Here is a 24,658-nt window from a genome sequence, read left to right on the forward strand (position 1 = left end):
TTTGGCCTCCACAGCCTTCTGTGGCAAAGAGTTCCACAGATTCACCACTCCGGCTGAAGAAATTCCTCCTCATCTCCGTTTTAAAGGATCATCCCTTTAGCCTGAGGTTGTGCCCTCTGGTTCCAGTTTTTCCTACTAGTGGAAACATCCTCTCCACATCCACTCTATCCAGGCCTCGCAGTATCCTGTAAGTTTCAATAAGATCCCCCCTCATCCTTCTAAACTCCAACGAGTACAGACCCAGAGTCCTCAACAGTTCCTCGTACGACAAGCTCTTCATTCCCGGGATCATTCTTGTGAACCTCCTCTGGACCCTTTCCAAGGGCAGCACATCTCACATCTTTCTTTCTGTTGCCCAGCAATATGGGACGCTGGTCAGTGAAATGGGAGAATGATTTCCACCGAGTTGAACCCTTGCGATTCTCATCCGACCCTGGAGAAATTCTTCATGTCTGCTCGCCACCTGCATTCTCGGAGTTGTGTGACTCTATTCATAAGGCTAGCATTGGTAGCCATCTTGTCCCTGGCTACTGCTTTTAGTGAATCTATTGTTCCTTCCCTCTCCCTGTATTTTGTCACTGACCGAAGTTTCACAAAATGTAACCAAAAGCAAAACACATCCATCTTGTAAATTCAAAATACATGTTTTAAATGAGAATTATTTGTTAATTATGCAGAGCTGTCTATGGCAACAGCCCTGGCTGGCTTACCTTCCCATAGTTCAACATCATTCTAAAGTTAGTGTTCCTAAATCCATGGTTGTGTGTTTGTTAGCCTAATTAGCCACCCTACATCAGAGGGCAACACAGCAGAAGAGGATCACCTGGCTCGAGGGACCAATTGGGACTGAAAGTGGCTAATCACCCCAGGAAGTGGGAGTTCTCTTGGGCAGAAGACACCTAGAAGGCATGTAGTAGACATGTAGGGGCAGCTAGCCTCTTTGCAGCTTTTCCTCATTAGTAAATAATTTGTATTCCTTATGAAGTCTGTGACATTGTGTCATTACAATAAGCAAATAGAGAGTTTTTAAAAGAGTGTATTACAGAAAACGTTTATTATTCAGATACATTAAAATCCACAGCATCAAGACTTACAACTGTCTACAAATCTCCCTCGATACAAAAGTCCGTTACAATGGGGCAATTTGTTAGAAGGACTGGGACAAGATGTCACCGGCCTTTCAAACTCTTTCTTCTGGGACCAAAGTGGCAACATTCAGGTCTCAGGGAATCGTCTCTCTAAAATAGCAGCAATATATAATTTGTAGCACAGTGATAAAATTATATACTTCAGCGATAATACAAAATCTCAGCCAATTTCAGCACGAGGCAACAACAGGGCTTAGGAAACAAACCAGTTTTAATTCTCCTCGCGTTTAATTAATCAATCTACAGCCGTAGGAACAATTTCCTGAGTGAATGCAGAACACACACTACTCAGTTTATAAAAAGGCTCAGGACATCTGCAGCAAGTAACATGGCCGTTAGATTGGAGTGCACAAGTGTCCACAGCACAAAGACTCACTGGAGTCATTCACAAACAGGGCAGTGGGGATCCACTCCAGGCTGTTTCTGGTTTGGGTTGCTGAATCGCGCTGGTTGGATGGACTCTCTCTTGTGCTGCCAGATCTCTTGAGTCGCACAGCGGTGACAGGCCTGAAGCTGGAACAAGCATCAGATGCAGCATCAAATGCAGCTAAATATACCATTCGCCCCAAACGCCACCATCCCACACAACCGTCCCATCCTAACCATCACCCTGTCCCCACCAGCTCCATCCTGGTCACCCTCATCATCCTGCTTTCACCCCCCCCCCCCTCCAGATTAAGAAACCTCACACCACCAGGTTAAAATCCAACAGGCTTACTGAGTGCACTCACCTGATGAAGGGGCAGCGCTCCGAAAGCTCGTGCTACCAAATAATCCTGTTGGATTTTAATCTGGTGTTGAGACACTTCTTACTATGCCCACCCAAGTCCAACACCGGCATCTCCGCCTCAGGTTAAGTAAGAATTGGGCATTGGCTGGGATGGAAAATGCTCGCGCTGTTCTAGAGAATCCTGGCGTCTATAGTCAGCAGCGGCCATTTTAGCTAGCTGACTTTGCAATTAACACAATGGAGCTGTACCTGATCATAGCACCCTAACACGACCATACCCTAACTGTATGAGAGGAGGTTAACGTGGCCCACTCCCATAGAGCAGAGGATTATTTTAAATTGAAATGACTTCTGCAGAGAAAACAAAGATATTTAATGTGTTGTTGGGGTGGGAGAGAGACCCACACGAGCACACACTTCATTTTCACAGCCAGAACCCCCCCCACATCCTCTCTCAACTGACATTTGATAAAAGTCTAATTTTTAAGAAACCCTTTCTGGATCGGTTCAGACAATTAACAAACACCGGCATTTACCTCTGTTCTGGGATAATCCCCAACACCTCATACAGTTCACAGGTCGTGGGCAAAGAGTGTCTCCGGAGGTTGGTGCTTTTGGACAGTGGGCTTGGAGTGCGCTTCAGAGCGCGGTGAGAACATGTGGACAACCTACCCACATTCCGATTGGTTAGACGTGGAGGTGTGTTTTCCTGGTCTAGAGAAGTGAAGCAAAATTTAATGAGTAAATCCTTACAGGGGAACAGAGACACACCAACAGAAGGGAGCTCCCAAAAGGAGGTAGTTAACTCATGTTCCTGCACAACTTCCTCTGGCCTCAATGGAACTTAAGCTTGGAGAATGGCCCGATATACCTGGGATCTTTCTACAAATAAAAATGCTTTGAGATGTTGGAGAAGTGCCGAGACCATTAAAGTCCCTTTCCTCGGGCGACACTGTGGTTCACACTGCTGGATAACAAAACCTGAACCTCTGGACAATCTTGGTGGTGCTCATTAGCACCAGGGACCCGGGTTCGATTCCAGCCTTGGGTGACGGTCTGCATGGAGTTTGCCCATTCTCCGTGTCTGCGTGGGTTTCCTCCGGTTTCCCTCCCTCCAAAGATGTGCAGGTTAGGTGCATTGGCCATGCTAAATTGCCCCTTAGTGTCCCAAGACGTGTAGGTTAGGGGGATTCACAGGATAAATGTGGGATTAACTTTATTTATTCGTCACAAATAGGCTTACATTAACACTGCAATGAAGTTAGTGAAAATCCCCTAGTCGCCACACTCCGGCGCCTGTTCAGGTACACAGAGGGAGAATTTAGCATGGCCAATCACCTAACCAGCACGTCTTTCAGACTGTGGGAGGAAACCCATGCAGACACTCGGGAGAACGTGCAGACTCCACAGTGACCCAAACCAGGAATTGAACCTGGGTCCCCAGTACTGTGTGGGGCGGGGGGAGGGTGAAAATAGGGGCTGGGAGAGAGTCGGTACAGACCCGATGGGCCAAATGGTCTCCTCTGCCCTGTAGGGATTCTATTCCACTAATCCATGCTCAACATTTTCTACTTCACTCAAATCCCTCTCTAGCACATGCACTGTTCAATGACCAAGGAATTGGTGGTAAAGTAGCAGCCCAGTTGCCAATACTGTTAAATATGGTGGACCGAGATAGCATCTCCTGCAATGCTACTGTCCGGAAGAAACCACACACAGCCCTGCTCAGCAGCTGTGATAAAGCTAGCCACCAACGAGCTGCAATAGATACAGAGTGAAATACGAGGTGCAGCTGGACAATGAGGGTTGGAGGCTGACGAGGGGTTCAGATACAAAAAGGAATGACCCCTTTAAAAGACCGCCACCTTTAAGGTGGTGGTAACAGGAGGAAACTATCCTCAGCCAGAGCATTAAGGAGAGAGAACTGAACGATGGAGGTGTGGATTTCAACAGTTATTGAAACTTGTCTCATTTGTAACAGAAAGATTGAGAGATGATAAGACTGCGTAACAGAGGAAACATGTTTTAAATGAAGGGGGGGAGGGGGCTAACTTGTAACCCTTAACAAATAAAGGGGGGGGGTGCTAATTCTAACCCTCTACCTAAAAGGCTGCTGAGACAGGGGTCAATTAAAAATTCCAAAATAGTTTTGGTGTTTGGCAAGGTTACAGAACCGAAGCCTGCATTCAGAGTTAAGCAGCCATGGCCTAACTGAACGGTGGACCCAGAGGGGGTGAACAGCCTATTACTGCTCCTATATTTCCAAAAGCCCATTTGGTCTCGTTCTGCTCACAGTTTCTCCTAAAAGAATCCCCAGGCTGTTCTGTACAAATTGTTACACTGAACACGAGGAACATTCTGTCCAAAAGTCACCCACTTTTCAGAAAGCACATGAGGAATCAGGGAATGCTATCCCCCCCCCCCCCCAAAAAAAAAAATCACAGTTCAAAACTCCCACGGGAACCGGAACTCATTGCGAACCACTTACTGGGAGAGAAGGGAGTCTGCCGTTTCCACATGGGCTTTGTCCTCTGATCACGAAATGGAGTCAGGTTTAAGAACTGCTCCTTCAGGTGGAGCGCACGTTCTTCCTCAAATAATTTTCTCTAAACCAAAACAAGAGAGAGAAAGTAAATTTGCAGCAGGGGATCTTGAGGGGAGCCTTGGCTCCACAATCTAAATTAATTGATTTATTATTGTCACATGTATTAACAGAGTGTAAAGTATTGTTTCCTGCGCGCTATACAGACAAAGCATACCGTTCATAGAGAAGGAAAGGACAGGTTGCAGAATGTAGTGTTACAGTCATAGCTAGGGTGTAGAGAAAGATCAACTTAATGTGAGGTAGGTCCATTCAAAAGTCTGACGGCAGCAGGGAAGAAGCTGTTCTTGAGTCGGTTGGTACGGGACCCCAGACTTTTGTATCTTTCTCCCGACGGAAGAAAATGTGTCCAGGGTGCATGGGGTCCTTAATTATGCTGGCGGCGTTGCCAAGGCAGCAGGAAGTGTAGACAGAGTCAATGGATGGGAGGCTGGTTTGTGTGATTGGATTGGGCTAATTCACAACTCTTTGTAGTTCCTTGCGGTCTTGGGCAGAGCAGGAGCCCATACCGAGCTGTGGTACAACCAGAAAGGATGCTTTCTATGGTTCATCTGTAAAATTAATGTCCAGCCCAGGACACCGTTTCTGTACTCACCTCCTGACCCAGTCGAATTGCTGCCTCCGTGAACTTCTGCCTCTCTGTCGCAAAGTTCTTCCTCTGCTCCTCAAACAGCAGCCGCTCTTTGTGGAACAATTCTTCCTCCTCCAACAAATCAGAACCGCAGGCCAGATCCTCTTTCTGAATGGCCAACTGCTCCTGGAATGTAAAAGTAGAAGGCAGCAGATCTTTAAAAAAACACAAACTGTCCTATTTCATTACACACCTACAGCCTCTGGAAAGGGCCATTAGGCTGCCAAACCCCCTCTGGGGACCTCCATTAGGCTGCCAAACCCTCAGCAGCTGTGAAGTATTTCATCTCAGAATACATGTTCCAGGATGTCAGCGATCTGTCCAAAGATGTGCGGGTTAGGTGGATTGGCCATTGCTAAATTAACCCTAGTGTCAGGGGCATTAGCAGGGCAAATATGTGGGGTTACGGGAATGGGGGGGGGGGGGAATTGTGCTGAGTGCAGACTCAAAGGGCTGAATGGCCTCCTTCTGCACTGTATGGATTCTATCTGGTCAAGATCAGATCTTTTCCCCATCCCTGTAAACGCACAGGAGATCTGCCACTTCCCGCCCCTCACTGCAGTGTCTCCCTTCATTTTGCACAGGACACACGTGGCTACAGTCCATGGAAAATTGGTGCAGGAGAAGGCCGTTTGGCCCTGTCCCACCATTCAATATGATCATGCACTTCCAGTATCCCACTCCTGCTTTCTCTCCGTACCCCTTGATCCCTTTAGCCACAAGGGCCACGTCCAACTCCCTCTTGAACATATCTAACGAACTGGCCCCAACAGCTTTCTGTGGTAGAGAATTCTACAGGTTCACATCTAAGTGAAGAAATTCTTCCTCACCTCAGTCCTGAATGGTTTACCCCTTATTCTTAGACCGTGACCCCGAATTCTGGACTTCCCCAACACCGGGGACATCCTTCCTGCATCCAGCCTGTCCAGTCCCATCAGGATTTTATATGTTTCTATGAGATCCCCTCTCATTCTTCTAAATTCCAGTGAGTACAAGCCCAGTCGATCCAGTCTCTCATCATACGTCAGTCCTGCCATTCCAGGAATCAGTCTGGTGAACCTTCACTGGACTCCTTCAATAGCAAGGATGTCCTTCCTTAGACTAGGAGACCATAACTGCACACAGTACTCAGGGTGTGGCCTCACCAAGGCCTTGTATAACTGCAGCAAGACATCCCTACTCCTATACAGTCTTGCTCTTAATGTTAGAGGTTAACAGGCCTATCTAAAGACATTAAGCCCACCTTCTCCAGAGACAGGAGTGTTCAGAAGTCTGAATGACAACCAAGGCTGCCCTTTGAACTCTGCACCTGGGTGCCAAATGACCTATGGGACCTCGGACTCAAACCTGTCTTGGCCAATGGAGATGCGCCTTACTATAAACATATTGCGGTGTTAGTACATAGAATGGAGAGAGGCAGGAGGGAGGAGAGTGGCAGAGAAAGAATGGCAAGTTATACACCAGAAAAAAAAAAGTGACAAAATTACCCATGATGTTAGTCAAAGGAACAGGAGAGGAGTTTCTGTTGAAGAAATCAATCATCGCTTTGCCCAGTAGCACGTACCTCCAGAAGTTGCTGCTGTGCACTCATGATCTCCTTACTCTGTTCAAGTTCCAGCTTGAGCTTGGCCATTTCCTTATCGTGGTCAGTTACATCCTTCCCAACAACCGGAGACTTCCTCAGAGCTGCGGGGAAATTATTGCACAGGGAGACAGGGGATTTATTTGGCCTCCCAGTCAATACTCTTGATTTGATTTATTATTGTCACATTAACTAACATAGTGAAAAGTATTGTTTCTTGCGCGCTACACAGACAAAGCATACCGTTCATAGAGAAGGAAAGGAGGGAGTGCAGAATGTAGTATTATAGTCATAGCTAGGGTGTAGAGAAAGATCATCTTAGTGTGAGGTAGGTCCATTCAAAAGTCTGACGGCAGCAGGGAAGAAGCTGTTCTTGAGTCGGTTGGTACGTGACCTCAGAGTTTTGTATCTTTTTCCCGATGGAAGAGAGAATGCCCGGGGTGCGTGGGGTCCTTGATTATGCAGGCTGCTTTGCCGAGGCAGTGGGGAGTGTAGACAGAATCAATGGATGGGAGGCTGGTTTGCGTGATGGACTGGGCTACATTCACAACCTTTTGTAGTTCCTTGCGGTCTTGGGCAGAGCAGGAGCCATACCAAGCTGTGATACAACCAGAGAGAATGCTTTCTATGGTGCATCTGTAAAGGTTGGGAGAGTGTCGTAGCTGACATGCCAACAGGGTCACACAAGACAGATCACTGCCGATTGTTCTTTGCTTTTATTCATGATGGGGCCACACAGTTTAAAAATAAGGTGGTCTCCCATTTAAAGCAGAGATAAGGAGCACTTTCCTCGGAGGGTCACTAGTCTGTGGAGTTCTCTTTTGCCAGAGACCATGTCATTGTTCAGACCAGAGTCATCGACAGCTACAGGGAGTCACGGGGTATGGGGAACATGGAGTTAAGGCCAGTCAGAGCAGCCATGATCACATTGTGTGTTCAATGGGCCGAATGCTCTTAATTCTCAACATCTTATGGAATGAAGGAACAACATTCATTGCCCATCCCAGGCGGCACACAGTGGTTAGCACTGCTGTCTCAGCGCCAGGGACCCGGGTTCGATTCCCGGGCTTGGGTCACTGTGTGGAGTTTGCACGTTCTCTCCGTGTCTGCGTGGGTTTCCTCCGGGTGCTCCGGTTTCCTCCCACACTCCAAAGATGTGCAGGTTAGGTGGATTGGCCATGCTAAATTGCCCCTTAATGTCAGGGGGATTAGCAGGGTAAATGCATGGGGTTACAGGGATAGGGCCAGGGTGAGATTGCGGTTGGTGCAGACTCAATGGGCTGAATGGCCTCCTTCTGCATTGTCGGGATTCTATGCCAATCTGCCCCGCAGAAGGTGACAGTGAGCCTATTTAGAAACATAGAACATAGAAAAACTACAGCACAAACAGGCCCTTCGGCCCCCAAGTTGTGCCGAACACATCCCTACCTTCTAGACCTACCTATAACCCTCCATCCTATTACGCTCCATGTACTCATCCAGGAGTCTCTTAAAAGACCCTGTCGAGTTCGCCTCCACCACCACTGACGGCAGCCGATTCCACTCGCCCACGACCCTGTGTGAAAAACTTACCCCTAACATCTCCACTGTACCTACCTCCCAGCACCTTAAACCTGTGTCCTCTCGTAGCAGCCATTTCCACCCTGGGAAAAAGCCTCTGAGAGTCCACCCGATCTATGCCTCTCAACATTTGAAGAAGTTTGATTCAATTAAGTGGCCACTCTCGAGGGAAGAGTTAGTCATGTTGGTGTGTGGGTGGAGGGTCTGGAGTCACTCACAGCAAGTTTCCCCTCTCCGAAAAGGATACTGGTGGATCAGGTGGGTTTTAGGACAACTTCACATGGAGATCAGCTGGATTCAAATTCATGAACAGTTGAACACTGCACTTCTAGCCTAGGTTCTGGGTTACCAGTCCAGGAACATAGCCAACTATACTACAATGCCAGATAGAAAGCAGCCAGAGCCCCATCTTGCAAAGGGAGCGGCAGCTGCTGGAACCCCCTTCCCCAAAAGCTTTTGTTATCCAGCTGTAAGGAAGACTTACGCCAGGAGGTTCTTCTCACAGGCCATCATTAGGGCACTTAAACTTTCAGGACTATGGAGAGAGCAAGGGAAATGGGATCGAATCGCTGGCTGTACAGAGGGCTGGTATGGACTCAATGGGCTGAATGGTCTCCTCCTGTGTCAATGATTCTAGGTTGGTTGATACGTGTGGAAATGGTTTCGGAGTATGGTAGTGAGGGCAAAACTAGGAACCATTTTGAGGAGCCAGTGGTTGCTACGATGTGGGAGGGTGCGAAGGCATTTTAAAAAGGACTTATTACTTTTTAAAAATTCACATCAGATCATTTCCAGCTGCCAGAATGAGATAAGATGCCATTCACTTTACCCGCGGCTTCTAGTTTTGCCATGTGATCCTTCAAGGAGTTCCACTGCTTTTGAACACTGTTGGTCAGATGTCCTCTGGTGGTATCCAGGGACTCATTATTGACATCCATTTCTTCCTCCTATTTCAATAAATCAGCACTTAGATAATGTGTTAAGCCAGTCAGAACATTAGATTTCAACATGGGTGGTGAAGGGGACAACTTATGCTCAATATCATGGACATTTTTACGCGTTTATATCGAATTTATTTTGCCCAGCAATGAATGATGGGAAATGTTGTCAGCAGCTCACAGCAATGCGATGACTCATGGAGAGGTTCCTTGCACCCTCTAATCACTACAGACAGTTTTAATCACTTTAGACTCCAGGCAGGGAAACATAGACAATAGCTCAACTGATTAGATTATGCAAGGAGTTCAAATCACAAAGGGAACTCTCCAGAAAGCGATCGGCCCAGGAGAAATAGGATTACTTCACCATTAGCCACAGATCAACCCCACCCATCTATAAATGGCTTTTCAATACTTCGCTATTGGGTCACCGCTGTGTGTTATTGCTGATTGTTTTAGTAGGTACTGATCACGTAACTTGTAGTAAATGACAATAACCCACGTGGGTCCCATTCATACTATCAACAACCACTTTGAATGAGCCCATTACCATACGTTTGGCGTGAAGTTCAAAACCCTATAAATTGTAAAGCGCACAATGGCCGGGGGAAGCAGTTGGCGAGCAGCTGTCTTCCCCCAGGCCTGTGGTCTGTTATTTTGGACAGGGAATAAAGCTTGTGTTGCCTTTTTGTACTGTACTCATGTCGGCTCGTCTTTTATGCTGGTAGGAAGCAAAAACTTCCTCTTACAGGTGGCACAGTGGTCAGCACTGCTGCCTCAGCGCCAGGGTTCAATTCCCAGCTTGGGTGACTGTCTGCGTGGAGTTTGCACGTTCTCCCCGTCTCTGCGTGGGTTTCCTCCCACAGTCAAAGATGTGCAGGTTAGGTGGATAGGCCATGCTAAATTGTCCCTTAGCGTCAGGGGGACTAGCTAGGGTAAATGCATGGGGTTATGGGGATAGGGCCTGGGTAGGATTGTACAGAATTGATGGGCTGAATGGCCTCCTTCTGTCATGTTGGGATTCTATGATTTAACATACAGCTTACCAGAGGATGTTCACTGTCTAATTGGTTGGAATGTACTGTTGAAGCCAACACTTAAAAATAGCCTCCCGTGATACTGTAAATGGAAATCTAGGGCTGACACTTCAGTGCAGGACTGAGGGAGTGCTGCACTGCCCTAGGTGCCATCTTGAGCTATTAAATCGAGGCCCTGACTGCTGGCTTGCATGGATGTAACAGATTGTCAGGCACTATTTTTAAAATCTGGTTTCCTGGCCAATATCCCTTAGTAAGAAGTCTCACAACACCAGGGGAAACAGCAAAACCCAAATAGAATAACTGGTCAGTTACTGAATTTATTGTTGATGGGACCTTGCTGTGGGGAGATTGGCTGCTATGAAGCTATAGTGATTTTGGCTTCAGGTAGTTCATTGCATCAGAGGTTTACAGCATGGAAACAGGCCCTTCGGCCCAACTTGTCCATGCTGCCCAGTTTAAGCTAGTCCCAATTGCCCGCGTTTGGCCCATATCCCTCAATAGCCACCTTACTCATGTAACTATCTAAACGCTTTTTAAAAGATAAAATTGTACCCCCCTCCACTACTACCTCTGGCAGCTCGTTCCAGACACTCACCACCCTCTGAAAAAATTGCCCCTCTAGACACTTTTGTATCTCTCCCCTTAAACCTATGCCCTCTAGTTTTAGACTCTCCTGCCTTTGGGAAAAGATATTGACTATCTAACTGATCTGTGCCCCTCATTATTTTATAGACCTCTATAAGATCACCCCTCAGCCTCCGACGCTCCAGAGAAAAAAGTCCCAGTCTATCCAGCCTCTCCTTATAACTCAATCCATCAAGTCCCAATAGCATCCTAGTAAATCTTTTCTGCACTCTTCCTAGTTTAAGAATATCCTTTCTATAATAGGGTGCTCCGGTTTCCTCCCACAATCCGAAAGATGCACTGGTTAGGGTGCATTAGCTGTGCTAAATTCTCCCTCCATGCGCCCGGACAAGCACTGGAATGTGGTGACTCGGGGATTTTCACAGTAACTTCATTGTAGTGTTAATGTAAGCCTACTTGTGACACTAATAAATAAACTTAAACTTGATAACTAAACAAGACTAAAATCAAATGGATGATTAATTGAGGATTAAGCATTTCACGGTGTAATTGTTACTCAGTATAAAATAATTCCTGCATTCTGGAATGCCCAGATGGAATTGTGCTTTGTTCAGCTGGGTCGGTTAGAAGTTATTAAAGCTCTTACTGACCATCAGACCATTGTTACTGCCACATACTCACTGCCAGTGACTGAAGAGGATTGACTCTGCAGAGCTTCTGCTGCAGACTCAGAAACCCATTCATTTCATTCTTCAACTGGTTCAAAACCCTGGTCAGTTCTGCATTATCCAACACTAGCTCCTTGATTTGAGCTTCGTAGTTAATGACAAGCACTTTGCACATTTCTTCTTCCCTCCTGCAACACAGAGGGAGACATTGTGTATTTAAAAGCAAGCACTGAGCCTTAAGGCATCCTGAGAACAAACTTTCCTTGTCTATCCTGCCACCAACAACCAGGGAGAAGGGTTGGCATCAACCTGGCCAAATACATGTTTGTAGTCCCCCAACAAGCCACGTCATCACCTGGCACACACAAATACAGCTTCTCAAAAACATTAAAGCAAAGGTCCCTCATGGTCAAAGTGGGCAACACTGGTTAGTCCGAGTTAATGATTATTGGAGGGGAAATTTAGACCTCAACTAATTGCATTGGTTTCAGGAGGTGAGGAATTCATAGAAGAACAGCCAATGTGACTCTACCACACAATACAGCTTATATAAGAAGGGAATAGTGTCAGGAGGTCTTGTGGTACGGTGGGTAACATCCCCATCTCTGGACCAAAAGCTCCAGGTTCAAGTCTCACGTCAGGGTTTGATGGCCAAGGAATGAATATTCATAACACAGCAAAGCAGGTTGATTATCAGGTTGTAAATCCTTCCAATAGGCCTGATGGCAGGCGGTAAGAGTGGGACAGTTTCCTGGTCAGCCATACTGCAGATTTGTTTTTAAAAACACAGTAGTGGGTGCCTGGAACTCATTGCCCGGGAGGGTGGGGGGGGGGGGGGGGGGGGGGTAGTGAAAGCAGATACGATAGTGACTTTTAAAGGGTGTCTTGACAAATACATGAATAGGATGAGAATAGAGGAATATGGTCCCTGGAAGGGTAGGGGGTTTTTGTTCAGTCGGGCACCATGGTCAGCGCAGGCTTGGAGGGCCGAAGGGCCTGTTCCTGTGCTGTAAATATTCTTTGTTCTCTTTGAAAGGATATTAGGAATTTACCCCAGGCATAATCATGGATTAATCCAATGGGAGTCCATGGTTGCCAAGACCCTCTTGGGGCATGGTACCTGGAGGAGTGTAGCTTACAGCAGCAACACTTGGGGAGCAAGACAACAAAAGGTTTAAACCCTGTTCGGTTCAGGTTCAGAAGGGAGTTACAGCAAACAAGAAGAATGCCAAGTGTTCTGGGAGAAGATGGGGAATTGAAAAAGTGGCCAAGCTAAAACAGAATCTCAGGCCTCGGAAACTGACCATGGGGGGAGGGAGGGAGGGGGGCGTTGACACTAGTCACTCTTGTAGAATATAACAGAACATAATAGGCACAATAGACAGCACTGCGGCACAGTGGGTTAGCACTGCTGCCTCACAGCGCCAGGGACCCAGGTTCAAGACCAGGGTGCAAATCCCAGCTTGGGTCACTGTCTGTGCGGAATTTGCACATTCTCCCCGTGTCTGTGTGGGTTTCCTCCGGGTGCTACGGTTTCCTCCCACAGTCCAAAGATGTGCGGGGTTAGGAAGATTGGCCATTCTAAATTGCCCCTTAGTGTCAGGGAACTAGCTAGGGTAAATGCATGGCGTTATAGGGGTAGGGCCTGGGTGGGATTGTGGTCGGTGCAGACTCGATGGGCTGAATGGCCTCCTCCTGCACTGTAGGATTCTCTGAATAGGGACGCAAGCATTATTTATTAAATTAAAATTTTATTTAAACTGTTAGAAATAAAATGCAGTCAGATTCCCGACACATCACTTCACATGCGGCAGCTCAGAGTTGAAATCGGACTAATTTGCAAGTAACTCATGGCAGAGGTAGGGAGGCAGCAGCAAGGTTATTCTGGCCACTTTGAAAGGATGCATTTGCCTTCCTGAGTAACAGAAGAACTCCAACCATCTCCATCACTTCCCGAGCACTGCACTCTACACATCCATCAACAAGTCATAAACCTGTCCTGGCTTCAAATCCACCTCTCCCGCTGTTAAACTAACACAGCAAGCATTTGGTTTGCGGAATCTAAATAAAGTCCTTGATAATACAAACTCCCTTTTTCTTTCCCGTGGCTCCGTTCCTAAATCCCAATGGTGGGATTGTGTTCGTGTAGAAACTGCCTCACAGCACGGCATGTAAATCACTGCCAGTTATTCAAAAATATATTCAGTTCAGAACATAGGGTGGAATTCAGTTTTAGATTGGGCAGAGTACGAGAGACGGCAAATCTTACTTTAACTCAGTCTTGCCCGTTCGCCACAAGGAGCGTTTACCATCAGACCGTCCAATGTGATTCAGGATATCTATAGCTTAAAAACAGAGAGTAAGCGGGATTTAGTTTATTTTTTTATGTGCTGCCAATTGGCAGTTCTCCCAGTCCTGAACAGAGGTGCACCTCGACTTCACAGAAGCCCCCTACAATCTAGTATAGCTTAATCCCCCTCTTTTTGCTCATCCCTTCTAATGATGAGAGGTTACACGTGTCTCCTTCGCGGTCCTCAGTGTACAGGTCCTTCAGAAACGCTAAAACCCAACGCAAGAGGCAGTGATGGGGAAGAAAAGGCAACAGAAGAATTTTGCCAAACTTCTTCCCCTTAAAAAGGGGGTGAGCTTTAGAAGATTTCTTTGCCTTGCCGAGGGGGATGGTATGAGGTGCGTGTACATTATGTATCACTGTTTTGGACAGGCTTCCTTGTTCATGTGTATTTCAGTGGTGCTGTCCAGGCTGGTTCCTCCCCAGATGAGCACAGCTCCACTGTCTACAGCAGACTTGTTGGTTAATATGGTTTCCCCATAATAATTGGGGATGGCAAAAATCAAAGCAGCGACCAACATGTTTTTAAAAAACTAGGCTAACCTTATTGAGAAATTGGCTGAGGTGACGGCACAAAGAGCTGGTTGAAATGACAAAGCCTTCTCAACCTTTCTAGGGTGCAGGTCACCAACAACCTGTCCTGGTCCCCCCATGCCGACACCAGAGTCAAGAAAGCCCACCAACGCCTCTACTTTCTCAGAAGACTAAGGAAATTTGGCATGTCAGCTACGACTCTCACCAACCTTTACAGATGCACCATAGAAAGCATTCTTTCTGGTTGTATCACAGCTTGGTATGGCTCCTGCTCTGCCCAAGAAACTACAAAAGGTCGTGAACGAAGCCCAGTCCATCACTCAAATCAGCCTCCCATCCATTGACTCTGTCTACACTTCCCGCTGCCTCGGCAAAGCAGCCTGCATAATTAAGGACCCTACACACCCCGGACATTCTCTCTTCCACCTTCTTCCGTCGGGAAAAGGATACAAAAGTCTGAGGTCACGTACCGACCGACTCAAGAACAGCTTCTTCCCTGCTGCTGTCAGACTTTTGAATGGATTTACCTTGCATTAAGTTGATCTTTCTCTACACCCTAGCTATGACTGTAACACTACATTCTGCACTCTCGTTTCCTTCTCTATGAACAGTATGCTTTGTCTGTATAGCGCGCAAGAAACAATACTTTTCACTGTATGCTAATACATGTAACAATAATAAAACAAATCAAAATGGCTGAAATACAATGTTAATACTTGTCTAAAGAAATTCTGAATCAACCCGAATTCCTTCCCTCACTCCACGTTCTCTACCGCAGCTGCTGAATGTTCCCAGCCTTTACTGATCTTGCTTTTCCAGCATACACAGGTTCAGCACTTCCATGAACTGCCCATGTTAGCTGGTCAGTTTTCCAAGACCTGTCTTTAACTGGTGCTCACAGCAATGGCACATGTTGCAGGTCGTCCATGCCCACGATAAGCAGGGTCTGCGCTTGTAGGGAGTCTGTATCCACAACTGGGATTCCCCACACCCAACCCTCAAATAGTCAGATAGTTACCAATTCTTTTGTCCTTTTTGTCTGTCAGGTAGTGATGCATCTTCTCCTTTAGTTTATTCAGCTCCTGCTCCTTCCTCTTCAGATCGTGCAGATACTGAGCTGTCCGACTCGCTATAACACCCTGCAACTTCACCACCTGGATAAGAGAGAGCAGCAGTCACTAACTAACCCACATTGGTCACTTCTGGTGGTGCTAAGGCCCCTACCTCCAAATTCTCCTCCATCTCCAGAGGGGGTTCACAAGAATGATCCCAGGAATGAAGGGTTTGTCATACGAGGAGCGGTTGAGGAGTCTGGGTCTATATTCCATGGAGTTTAGAAGGATGAAGGGAAATCTCATTGAAACTTACAGAATACGGAGGGGCCTGGATAGAGTGGACGTGGAGAGGATGTTTCCACTAGTGGGAGAGACTAGAACTCGAGGGCACAACCTCAGAGTGAAGGGACGCTCCTTTAAAACTGAGATGGAGGAATTTCTTTCGCCAGAGAGTGGTGAATCTGTGGAACTCATTGTCACAGAGGGCAGTGGAGGCCAGGTCACCGAGTGGATTTAAGACAGATAGATAGGTTCTTGATTAATAAGGGGAGCAGGCAGGAGAATGGGGATGAGAATCATATCAACCACGATTGAATGGCAGAGCAGACTCGATGGGCCGAATAGCCTAATTCCGCTTCTATATCTTATGGCCCTAAGGTCTAAATTCCCTTCTTAATTTTTTTCATTCAAGTGATGTGGGTGTTGTTGGCTTGGCCATCATTTATTGCCCTTGAGAAGGTGGTGGTGAGCTGCCTTCTTGAACTGCTGCAGTCTATGTGGTGTAGGTACACCCACACTGCTGTTAGGGAGGGTGTTCCAGGATTTTGACCCAAGTGACATATTTCCAAGTCAGGATAGGAGTGGCTTAAATCCGAATTTCCAGGTGGAAATTCTAGGTGATAGTGATTGTGTGTTTGGAAGGTGCTGCCTGAGGAACCTTGGCGAGTTGTCACAGTGCGTCTTGGAGATAGTGACAGCAGTGTGCACTGGTTGTCAGTGGTGGAGGGATTCAATGGCTTGTGGATGTGGTGCCAATTGAGTGGGGCTGCTTTGTCCCGAGTGTTGCTGGAGCTGCACCCATCCAGGCAAATGGGGAGAATTCCATCACACTGCTGACTTGGGCCTTGTAGAAGGTGGACAGGCTTTGGGGAGACAGGGGACGAGTTACACAGGATTCCCAGCCTCTGACCTGCTCTTGTAGGCAGTGTTTGTGTGGCTGGTCAATGGTGACTCCCAACATGTCGATAGTGAGGCATTTAGCGATGGCAATGCCATTTAACGTCAAGAGATGAAGGGTGGATCCTCACTTATTGGAGATGGTCAGTGGCCAATCCCCTGCACTTCAGAAATCTCCATAAAACCTACCTCCTAGACCATGTTTCCTTATACAGCACTGGTTATCCCTCCCAGCCACACTTACTACATCCAGTTGTGTAGATATCCGTTACTCTGCACTCCTGCCAACAAGTCAAACATCAAAACTTCCACCTTCACTCTCACCTCTAATCAGGAGAAGGAAGACTCAGCTCCGAGTAGCAGGAGTTAAGAGACTTGAGCGAATCGCAGAGTCCCTACAGTGCAGAAGGAGGCCATTCGGCCCATCGAGTCTGCACTGACTACAATCCCACCCAGGCCCTATCCCCATAATCCCCTTAACGCTGAGGGGCAATTTAGCCTGGCCAATCAACCTAACCCACACATCTTTGGAGTGTGGGAGGAAACCCACGCAGACACGGGGGAAGAATATGCAGATTCTGCAGTGACCCAAGCCAGGAATCAAACCCGGGTCCCTGGTGCTGAGAGGCAGCAGTGCTAACCACTGTGCCACCGTGCACAGATCACAGATATAGATGAACACCCTGACAGGAGATCTTACCTCCTCCTTGTGGTTCTTTAGCTGACTATTCAAACTCCGGATACTCTTCTGCTGTTGTTCCTCTTTTGTCTGTAACACAGTAACTTCTTGCTCCAGTTCCGTTACCTCCTCCTGTTTGGAGAAGCACAGCAACTGTAAACCTACTCCAGAGTGATTTGATCTTTCCTCCCTTCAAATAAACAGCTTCTGTGTTGTTTGGGACGTGGACTATTGGGGAGGTCAGGATTTTTCCAGAAGGTTACTGTCATAAATCCCCATCCCACCCCTTCCCCACCCACCCTACTCCATCATCATCCATTTTCTCCTCTGTTTCCCCTCTCCATTTGTCTCCTAACTATTCAAAGAATGTAGCCAAATTTTCTCTTTGTTAAGCACTAACTTCCTCTTTTCTCCAACCATTTCCAGCAGCTCTTCATTAATCTGCCTGTGGAACCGGCTGGAACATCCTCCTGCGTGCAGAACCTACGCATCGGAGGACCGGTACCAGCCACTTAATCAGCAGCACAAACCTCACCCTTCAATAAACGAACCGGCCGGCAGTGTTCGATCCTCATTCTGAGAGAAGATTCCTCCTACCTTGGAACTGATTCTGAGGCCTCTGCTAAGTCTGTGAAAACGACCCACTCAATACAAGAGAGTTGAGCTCGATCCCCCATAACACAGCACGAAACAAAGCTATCAGCCCTTGGATAGTGGAACACAGCAGGAGCCAATGCACCCCATATCCTTTTCTGTTGCTCAGATGGGGTGGAAATTTTTAAAATTCTTTTGTGGGATGTGGGTGTCGCTGGCTGGCCCAGCATTTATTGCCCATCCCTAATTGCCCTTGAACCGAGTGGCTTGCTAGGCCATTTCAGAGGGTAGTTAAGCATCAACCACATTGCTGTGGCTCTGGAGTCATAGATAGGCCAGACCAGGTAAGGACGGCAGATTTCCTTCCCTAAAGGACATTAGTATTTACAACAATTGACAATGGTTTCATGGTCATCAGTAGATTTTTTTTATTCAATTCAAACTCCACCATCTGCTGTGGTGGGGTTCGAACCTGGGTCCCCAGGGCATTACCCTGGGTCTCGGGATTACTAGTCCAGTGACAATACCACTGCCCCAGCAGCATCCTCACTTAATAACACCCAGTATTAAGTTTGCCCAAATGTTGATGTTATTACAGGCCTCCGTTCCAGTGCGACTCACCTGCAGTTTCAACTGGCTACTTTTCAAACCATCCTGCTCAGTGAAGGATTTTAGCCGCTCCCTTTCCAGGCCACTCACTTTAGCCGTGTTCCTCCAATAGAGCTGCAGCAGGCCATACACGCAGTTTATTAAGGTTACCGGGTTACAGCTCAAAACTGGATTCTCCTCAAAACTATCGTCGTCAAACAAAGCAGGAAGTCCTAACGTGTTCAGTTCCTGGAATATTAAAATGAGGAATGGTTAGACACCCTGTCCACTTGGGTCACCTCTTGGACAACATGTGGGTCTAGGACAGACTGACAGCTGTCAGAAAGAAGGCGTTGTACAAATAGCCAACATTAGCAGCCTCACTCAAAGCTCAGAGCCTGGACCTAAACCATGTTCCCAAGACTGGAATGTACAAGCACAAAAATGCTAAGGAAATTTGGCCTGTCCACTACACCTCTCACCAACTTCTACAGATGTCCCATAGAAAGCATCCTTCCTGGTTGTATCAGAGCTTGGTATGGCTCCTGCTCTGCCCAAGACCACAAGAAACTACAAAGGGTCATGAACATAGCCCAGTCCATCACTCACTCCCATCCATCAGCTCTGTCTACACTTATTACTGCCTTGGAAAAGCAGCCAGCATAATTAAGGACTCCACGCACCCCAGACATTCTCTCTTCCACCTTCCTCCCGCAAGAAAAAAAGATACAAAAGTCTGAGGTCACGTACCAAGCGACTCAAGAACAGCTTCTTCCTTGCTGCCATCTGACTTTTGAAACAATCTACCTTATATTAAATTAAAAGCAAAATACTGCGGATGCTGGAATCCGAAACAAAAACAGAAAATGCTGGAAAATCTCAGCAGGTCTGACAGCATCTGAGAGGAGAGATTAGAGCCAACGTTTTGAGTCTAGATGACCCTTCGTCAGAGCTGACAAAGAGTCATCTAGACTTGAAACATTGGCCCTTAGCGTCCAAAGATGTGTGGGTTAGTTGGATTGGCCATGCTAAATTGCCCCTTAATGTCCAAAGACAATCCAACATTCTCTGTTTTTGCTACCTTATATTAAGTTGATCTTTCTCTACACCCTAGCTATGACCTTAACACTACATTCTGCACCCTCTCCTTTCCTTCTCCATGTACTCTATGAATGGTATGTTTTCTGTGTAGCACGCACGAAACAATACTTTTCACTGGACACCAAAACATGTGACAATAATAAATCAAACCATTCAGATTAACCAGTATTCCATTCCATATCATTAAAAGATTATAATGTTGAGATTCTAGTACACTCTGCTGCTGGTACACACTAGAGGCAGCGAGTACTGATTTACTGCGGAGATAGTTACTTCAAGCATTTTCAGTGAAATACTACCAATGGCAGAGTGGGTACTTTAGCCTGCCACAACATTAATTAGACATGTTGTGTTGGGATAGCCCACATATTAACTGGAGCAGGGAGATGGTGCACTCAGTGACTGCTTGTGAGAATGAACTGAAAACTCACTCTCGCCCTTTAGCAGAGATAACTGCAGGTCTGGGTTAGCAGAGCGAATTGGAAGGCATTGAAACGGGAGAGGGAGCAAGGGGAAAAAAGTCAAGAGAATGGCACAGAGAAGCATCAGTCTTAACTTTAGCATTCCTCCTTCCCTACCCCTATCACAGGACCATTTATAGAAAATAGGAGGAGGCCATTCGGCCCTTCAAGCCTGCTCCGCCATTCATTATCATGGCTGATCATCCAACTCAATAGCCTGATCCCATCTTCCCCTCCATATCCTTTGATCCCCTTTGCCTCAAGGGCTATATCTAACTGCTTCTTTTATATGAGTATATGTTTACTTTTTATGGAACTTAAGTTGATGGTATTCATTTCCCACTTGCTGAGAAACAGTACCTATCCTCGTAAGGGTGGCACAGTGGTTAGCACTGCTACCTCAGTGCCAGGGACATGGGTTCGATTCCCAGCTTGGGTCACTGTCTGTGTGGAGTCTGCACGTTCTCCCCATGTCTGCGTGGGTTTCCTCCGGGTGCTCTGATTTCCTCCCACAGTCCAAAGATGTGGGGGTTAGGTGGATTGGCCGTGCTAAATTGACCCTTAGTGTCAGGGGGACTAGCAGGTTAATATATGGGGTTACAGGGATAGGGCCTGGGTGGGATTGTTGTCGGTGCAGGCTCGATGGGCCAAATGGCCATCTTCTGCACTGTAGGGATTCTATGATAGAGTGGGCAGCAGTGTAGTAACGCACATTGACTTTTAGTGACAGACACTGGGAGAGAGAGAACTCCTTGCTCTTTAAGATGCTTTCAGTTGGACTGATCGGAGAACCATATCGAATCCCCTGGTGAGGAGTTAGGGAGAGTGGAACACATGTTCTATTTTATTGGCTCAATGGGCAATACATTTACCAAGTGGAGCTGATGCAATAGCTTCCACTCTCAAAGCAGCACAAACTGCAACCAACTGATTACACAATCTGGTCACACCAACGGATTGTTAACCAAGAGAGTGCACATGACATTCTGTACAGAACTGGCAACGATGTCAAATAATAGCAAAATGTTTCAGATTCCAGCATCTGCAGTAACAGAAAATGCTGGGTCGTCCCAACTCGAAACGTCAGCTCTGTTCGCTCTCCACAGATGCTGTCGGACCTGCTGAGATTTTCCAGCATTTTCTGTTTTTGTGGCAATGACGGAGCAGCACAGTGGTTAGCACTGTTGCCTCAACGCCAGGGACCCGGGTTCGATTCTCCACTGGGACGACTGGCTGTGCGGAGTCTGCACGTTCTCCCCGTGTCTGCGTGGGTTTCCTCCCACTGTCCAAAGACGTGTTGATTGGCCATGCTAAATTGCCCCTTAGTGTTGGGGGATTAGGAGGGTAGATATGTGGGGTTTCGGGGATGGGACCTGGGTGGGATTGTTGTCAGTGCAGGCTCAATTGGCTGAATAGCTTCCTTCTACACTGTAGATTCTATGATGTCAAATCAGATTGGGGTGGAGAAAATAATTGAAAGACTTAGGGATGTATTTAATTTCTGGATAGAGTTTAAGGTGCATGTTTTGCTTCAGGTATGTGGTACCCAGGAGTAGGCCAGTGGCTTCTTCCTATTGCTGTAATTAGTAATGTCTCACAAGCCCAGAGCCACAACATCTGTATTTACACATTTGGCCATGAAAACTAGAGCAGTGTTTCACTTCAGCCTACCTTGTTTAGGTACGAGATACACTCCTCCGCATTGTCACCCCGGCAGAACACATTTGGGTTGAAGAGGTTTGGAAGTGGCAACACCGGGGAACAGTGCAGAGTTATGGTGCTGGCGGGGGAGAACGGCGAGGCAGACTGAGAAACACGCCTCACAATGAAACTCTTCGCATCTGTGGAGAAATCAGGGAGAGGTAAACACCAACAGTTAGGGCAAGAGTTTCAGCAGGAGAGCCAAGCAGCGTCAGCTATCCCCACTCCCCCCATAGTGCCCTCCCCTATTGCTGCACTGAATAATACTGAAACAAGGTAGGTCTGCAGACTTGGTGATGCACAAGGTTAACTAGCCGATACAGGTTGTAATATTCCCTCTCTCATTCCGAGGCTAATCTTGCTGCGCTACGTTGAGACTGGCCGATCTTTACCCAGTCTGCCACCCCTATCGATCAGGGGAATGCTGCTAGGAGCTACGCTGGGGGCCTCTGCTGCTTGTCGAATGGAAGCATGATGCACTATCAATTATGACACGAAGACTCCAGTGAGTGAGGGAAACTAATAGGCTTTTATTCACAGAGAACAGGAGCACACCCTTGTAGCTGACCTGGTCTAGACTGAGGCGAGGGGGAGGGACCATCACCTTTATATCCCACTCTGGGTGGAAAGGGAGGGGTTTCAGGTGGAAAGGGAGGAGTCTCAGGCCAGGTGCAGCGTGGGTGTGTCCAGGCACATACATGTAGTAACAGTGGTTCACCACAAAGCACAAACTGAATCATGACTGGCAGATCAACAACCGTTTGTGGGAGCTTGCTGTGCGCCAATTGGCTGCTGTGTTTGCTACATTATAACCGTGACTATGCGTCAAGAGTCATTGGCTGTAAAGCACTTTGCTGAGGTTATGAAAGCCGCTTTATAAATGCAAGCTTTTCTTTTTTTGTTTGACACGCTACGGATTGGACAAAAGCTCACCTGGAGTTTTCCAGTCATCCATCTCCTCAACTGGGAATCCAACTTTCCACATGAAGAATTATTATTATACACAAGTGAGGGCTGGAGGAAGACAAAAGCAAAAAGGAGACAAGGTGATGGTTTAGGAAGACTGCATTAATAAAAAAAACAACATCCTTCACAAAACTAGTTTATCATCCTCGGCATAGTGGTTAGCTGCCTCACAGCGTCAGGGATCTGGGTTCAATTAATAAAAGCAAATTACTGCGGATGCTGGAATCCGAAACCAAAAGAGAAAATGCTGGAAAATCTCAGCGGGTCTGGCAGCATCTGTAAGGAGAGAAAAGAGCTGACGTTTCGAGTCCAGATGTCAAAGCTTCGACAAAGGGTCGCCTGGACTCTAAACGTCAGCTCTTTTCTCTCCTGACAGATGCTGCCAGACCTGAGATTTTCCAGCATTTTCTCTTATGGATCCGGGTTCGATTCCCGGCTTGGGTAACTGTGTGGAGTTTGCACGTTCTCCCCATGTCTGCGTGGGTTTCCTCCAGGTGCTCCGGTTTCCTCCCACACTCTAAAGATGTGCTGGTTAGGATGCATTGGCCGTGCTAAATTCTCCCTCAGGTGTACCCGATCGGGCGCCGGAGTGTGGCGACTAGGGGAGTTTCACAGCAACTTCATTGCAGTGTTAATGTAAGCCTACTTGTATTTCTCCACTTTTCTCTCACATCACCCTCAAGTGATTTACTCTGGAATGGCGTGGTGCCTAGTGTGGGGCATAACTTAAAAGCATAAACAGACCATGTGGCCAAACCGGTCTCTGTGCTGTACACATTGCAGTTGGACTCACCATTAACATGAGGGGAGCAGAAGAAATTCCCCCCTCATTCTCAAAGGCAAACTCAACCACATTAAGAGTTATGGACAGGAGTAGACTGCGACTGCAGTGTTTGCCCGGGTGTCTGGAGAGGTATAATTCAGCCTCAAATCTTCTCACTATGAAGCAAAATAACGATCACACCACCTTTAGCACTCATTACTGTTACTCTGCTGTGTCACACTGCCATCGCCCAGCCCATGAAAATATTGAGCCAGCATTGAACAAGTGTCACATAGAATCCATAGGGGCGGCACGGTAGTACAGTGGTTAGCACTGCTGCTTCACAGCTCCAGGGTCCCAGGTTCGATTCCCGGCTCGGGTCACTGTCTGTGTGGAGTTTGCACATTCTTCTCATGTCTGCGTGGGTTTCCTCCGGGTGCTCCGGTTTCCTCCCACAGTCCAAAGATGTGCGGGTTAGGTTGATTGGCCAGGTTAAAAATTGCCCCTTAGAGTCCTGAGATGCGTTGGTTAGAGGGATTAGCGGGTAAATATGTGGGGGTAGGGCATGGGTGGGATTGTGGTCGGTGCAGACTCGATGGGCCGAATGGCCTCCTTCTGCACTGTAGGGTTTCTATGAGAATCCCTACAGTGCCATTCGGCCCATCGAGTCTGCACCGACCACAATCCCACCCAGGCCCTATCCCCGTAACCCCACATATTTACCCAGCTAATTCCCCCTGACACTAAGGGGCAATTTAACATGGCCAATCAACCTAACCCGCACATCTTTGAACTGTAGGAGGAAACTGGAGCACCCAGGGGAAACCCACGCAGACACGGGGAGAACGTGCAAACTCTGCACAGACAGTGACCCGAGGCCAGAATAGAACCCAGTTCCCTGGTGCTGTGAGGCAGCAGTGCTAACCACTCTGCCACCGTGCCGTCCCGAGTTCCGCACTAAAACCACAATAACAGAAATATAGATGCATTTGAAGCACAGGAAGAGACCATTCAGCCCATCACATTCATGCCATTTGACAAAGATCCATTCTAACCCCACCTTCCAGCTCTTGGGTCAGTAGCACTGAAAGTTACAGCGCCTCAAATACACATCCAAACGATGTTTCTTTAAATAAAGAGGGTTTTTGCTTCCATCGTTGAGGCATTGCATTTTAGAACCCCTCCACGGTGTGAAAAAAATTCAAC

The 24,658-nt window shown here is 47.2% G+C and overlaps 1 protein-coding gene across 1 annotated transcript; it reads right to left on the reverse strand.

The window, feature by feature from the left end:
• Positions 1–1,036: 1,036 nt before the first annotated feature.
• On the reverse strand, positions 1,037–22,678 carry LOC144489692 (afadin- and alpha-actinin-binding protein-like). The gene is made up of 14 exons (XM_078207548.1): positions 22,657–22,678; positions 21,694–21,863; positions 18,494–18,709; positions 17,300–17,410; positions 15,387–15,522; positions 13,754–13,829; positions 11,498–11,672; positions 9,083–9,200; positions 6,676–6,797; positions 5,076–5,237; positions 4,363–4,484; positions 3,725–3,726; positions 2,415–2,592; positions 1,037–1,661 (listed from the first exon to the last, which is right to left on the reverse strand). Exons 1-14 carry the CDS (start codon positions 22,676–22,678, stop codon positions 1,484–1,486), a joined length of 1,788 nt encoding a protein of 595 aa, XP_078063674.1. The 3' UTR covers positions 1,037–1,483.
• Between the last annotated feature and the right edge of the window lie 1,980 nt (positions 22,679–24,658).

Source organism: Mustelus asterias, unplaced genomic scaffold (assembly GCF_964213995.1).
Source record: "Mustelus asterias unplaced genomic scaffold, sMusAst1.hap1.1 HAP1_SCAFFOLD_2441, whole genome shotgun sequence".
In the NCBI taxonomy this organism is placed as follows: domain Eukaryota; kingdom Metazoa; phylum Chordata; class Chondrichthyes; order Carcharhiniformes; family Triakidae; genus Mustelus; species Mustelus asterias.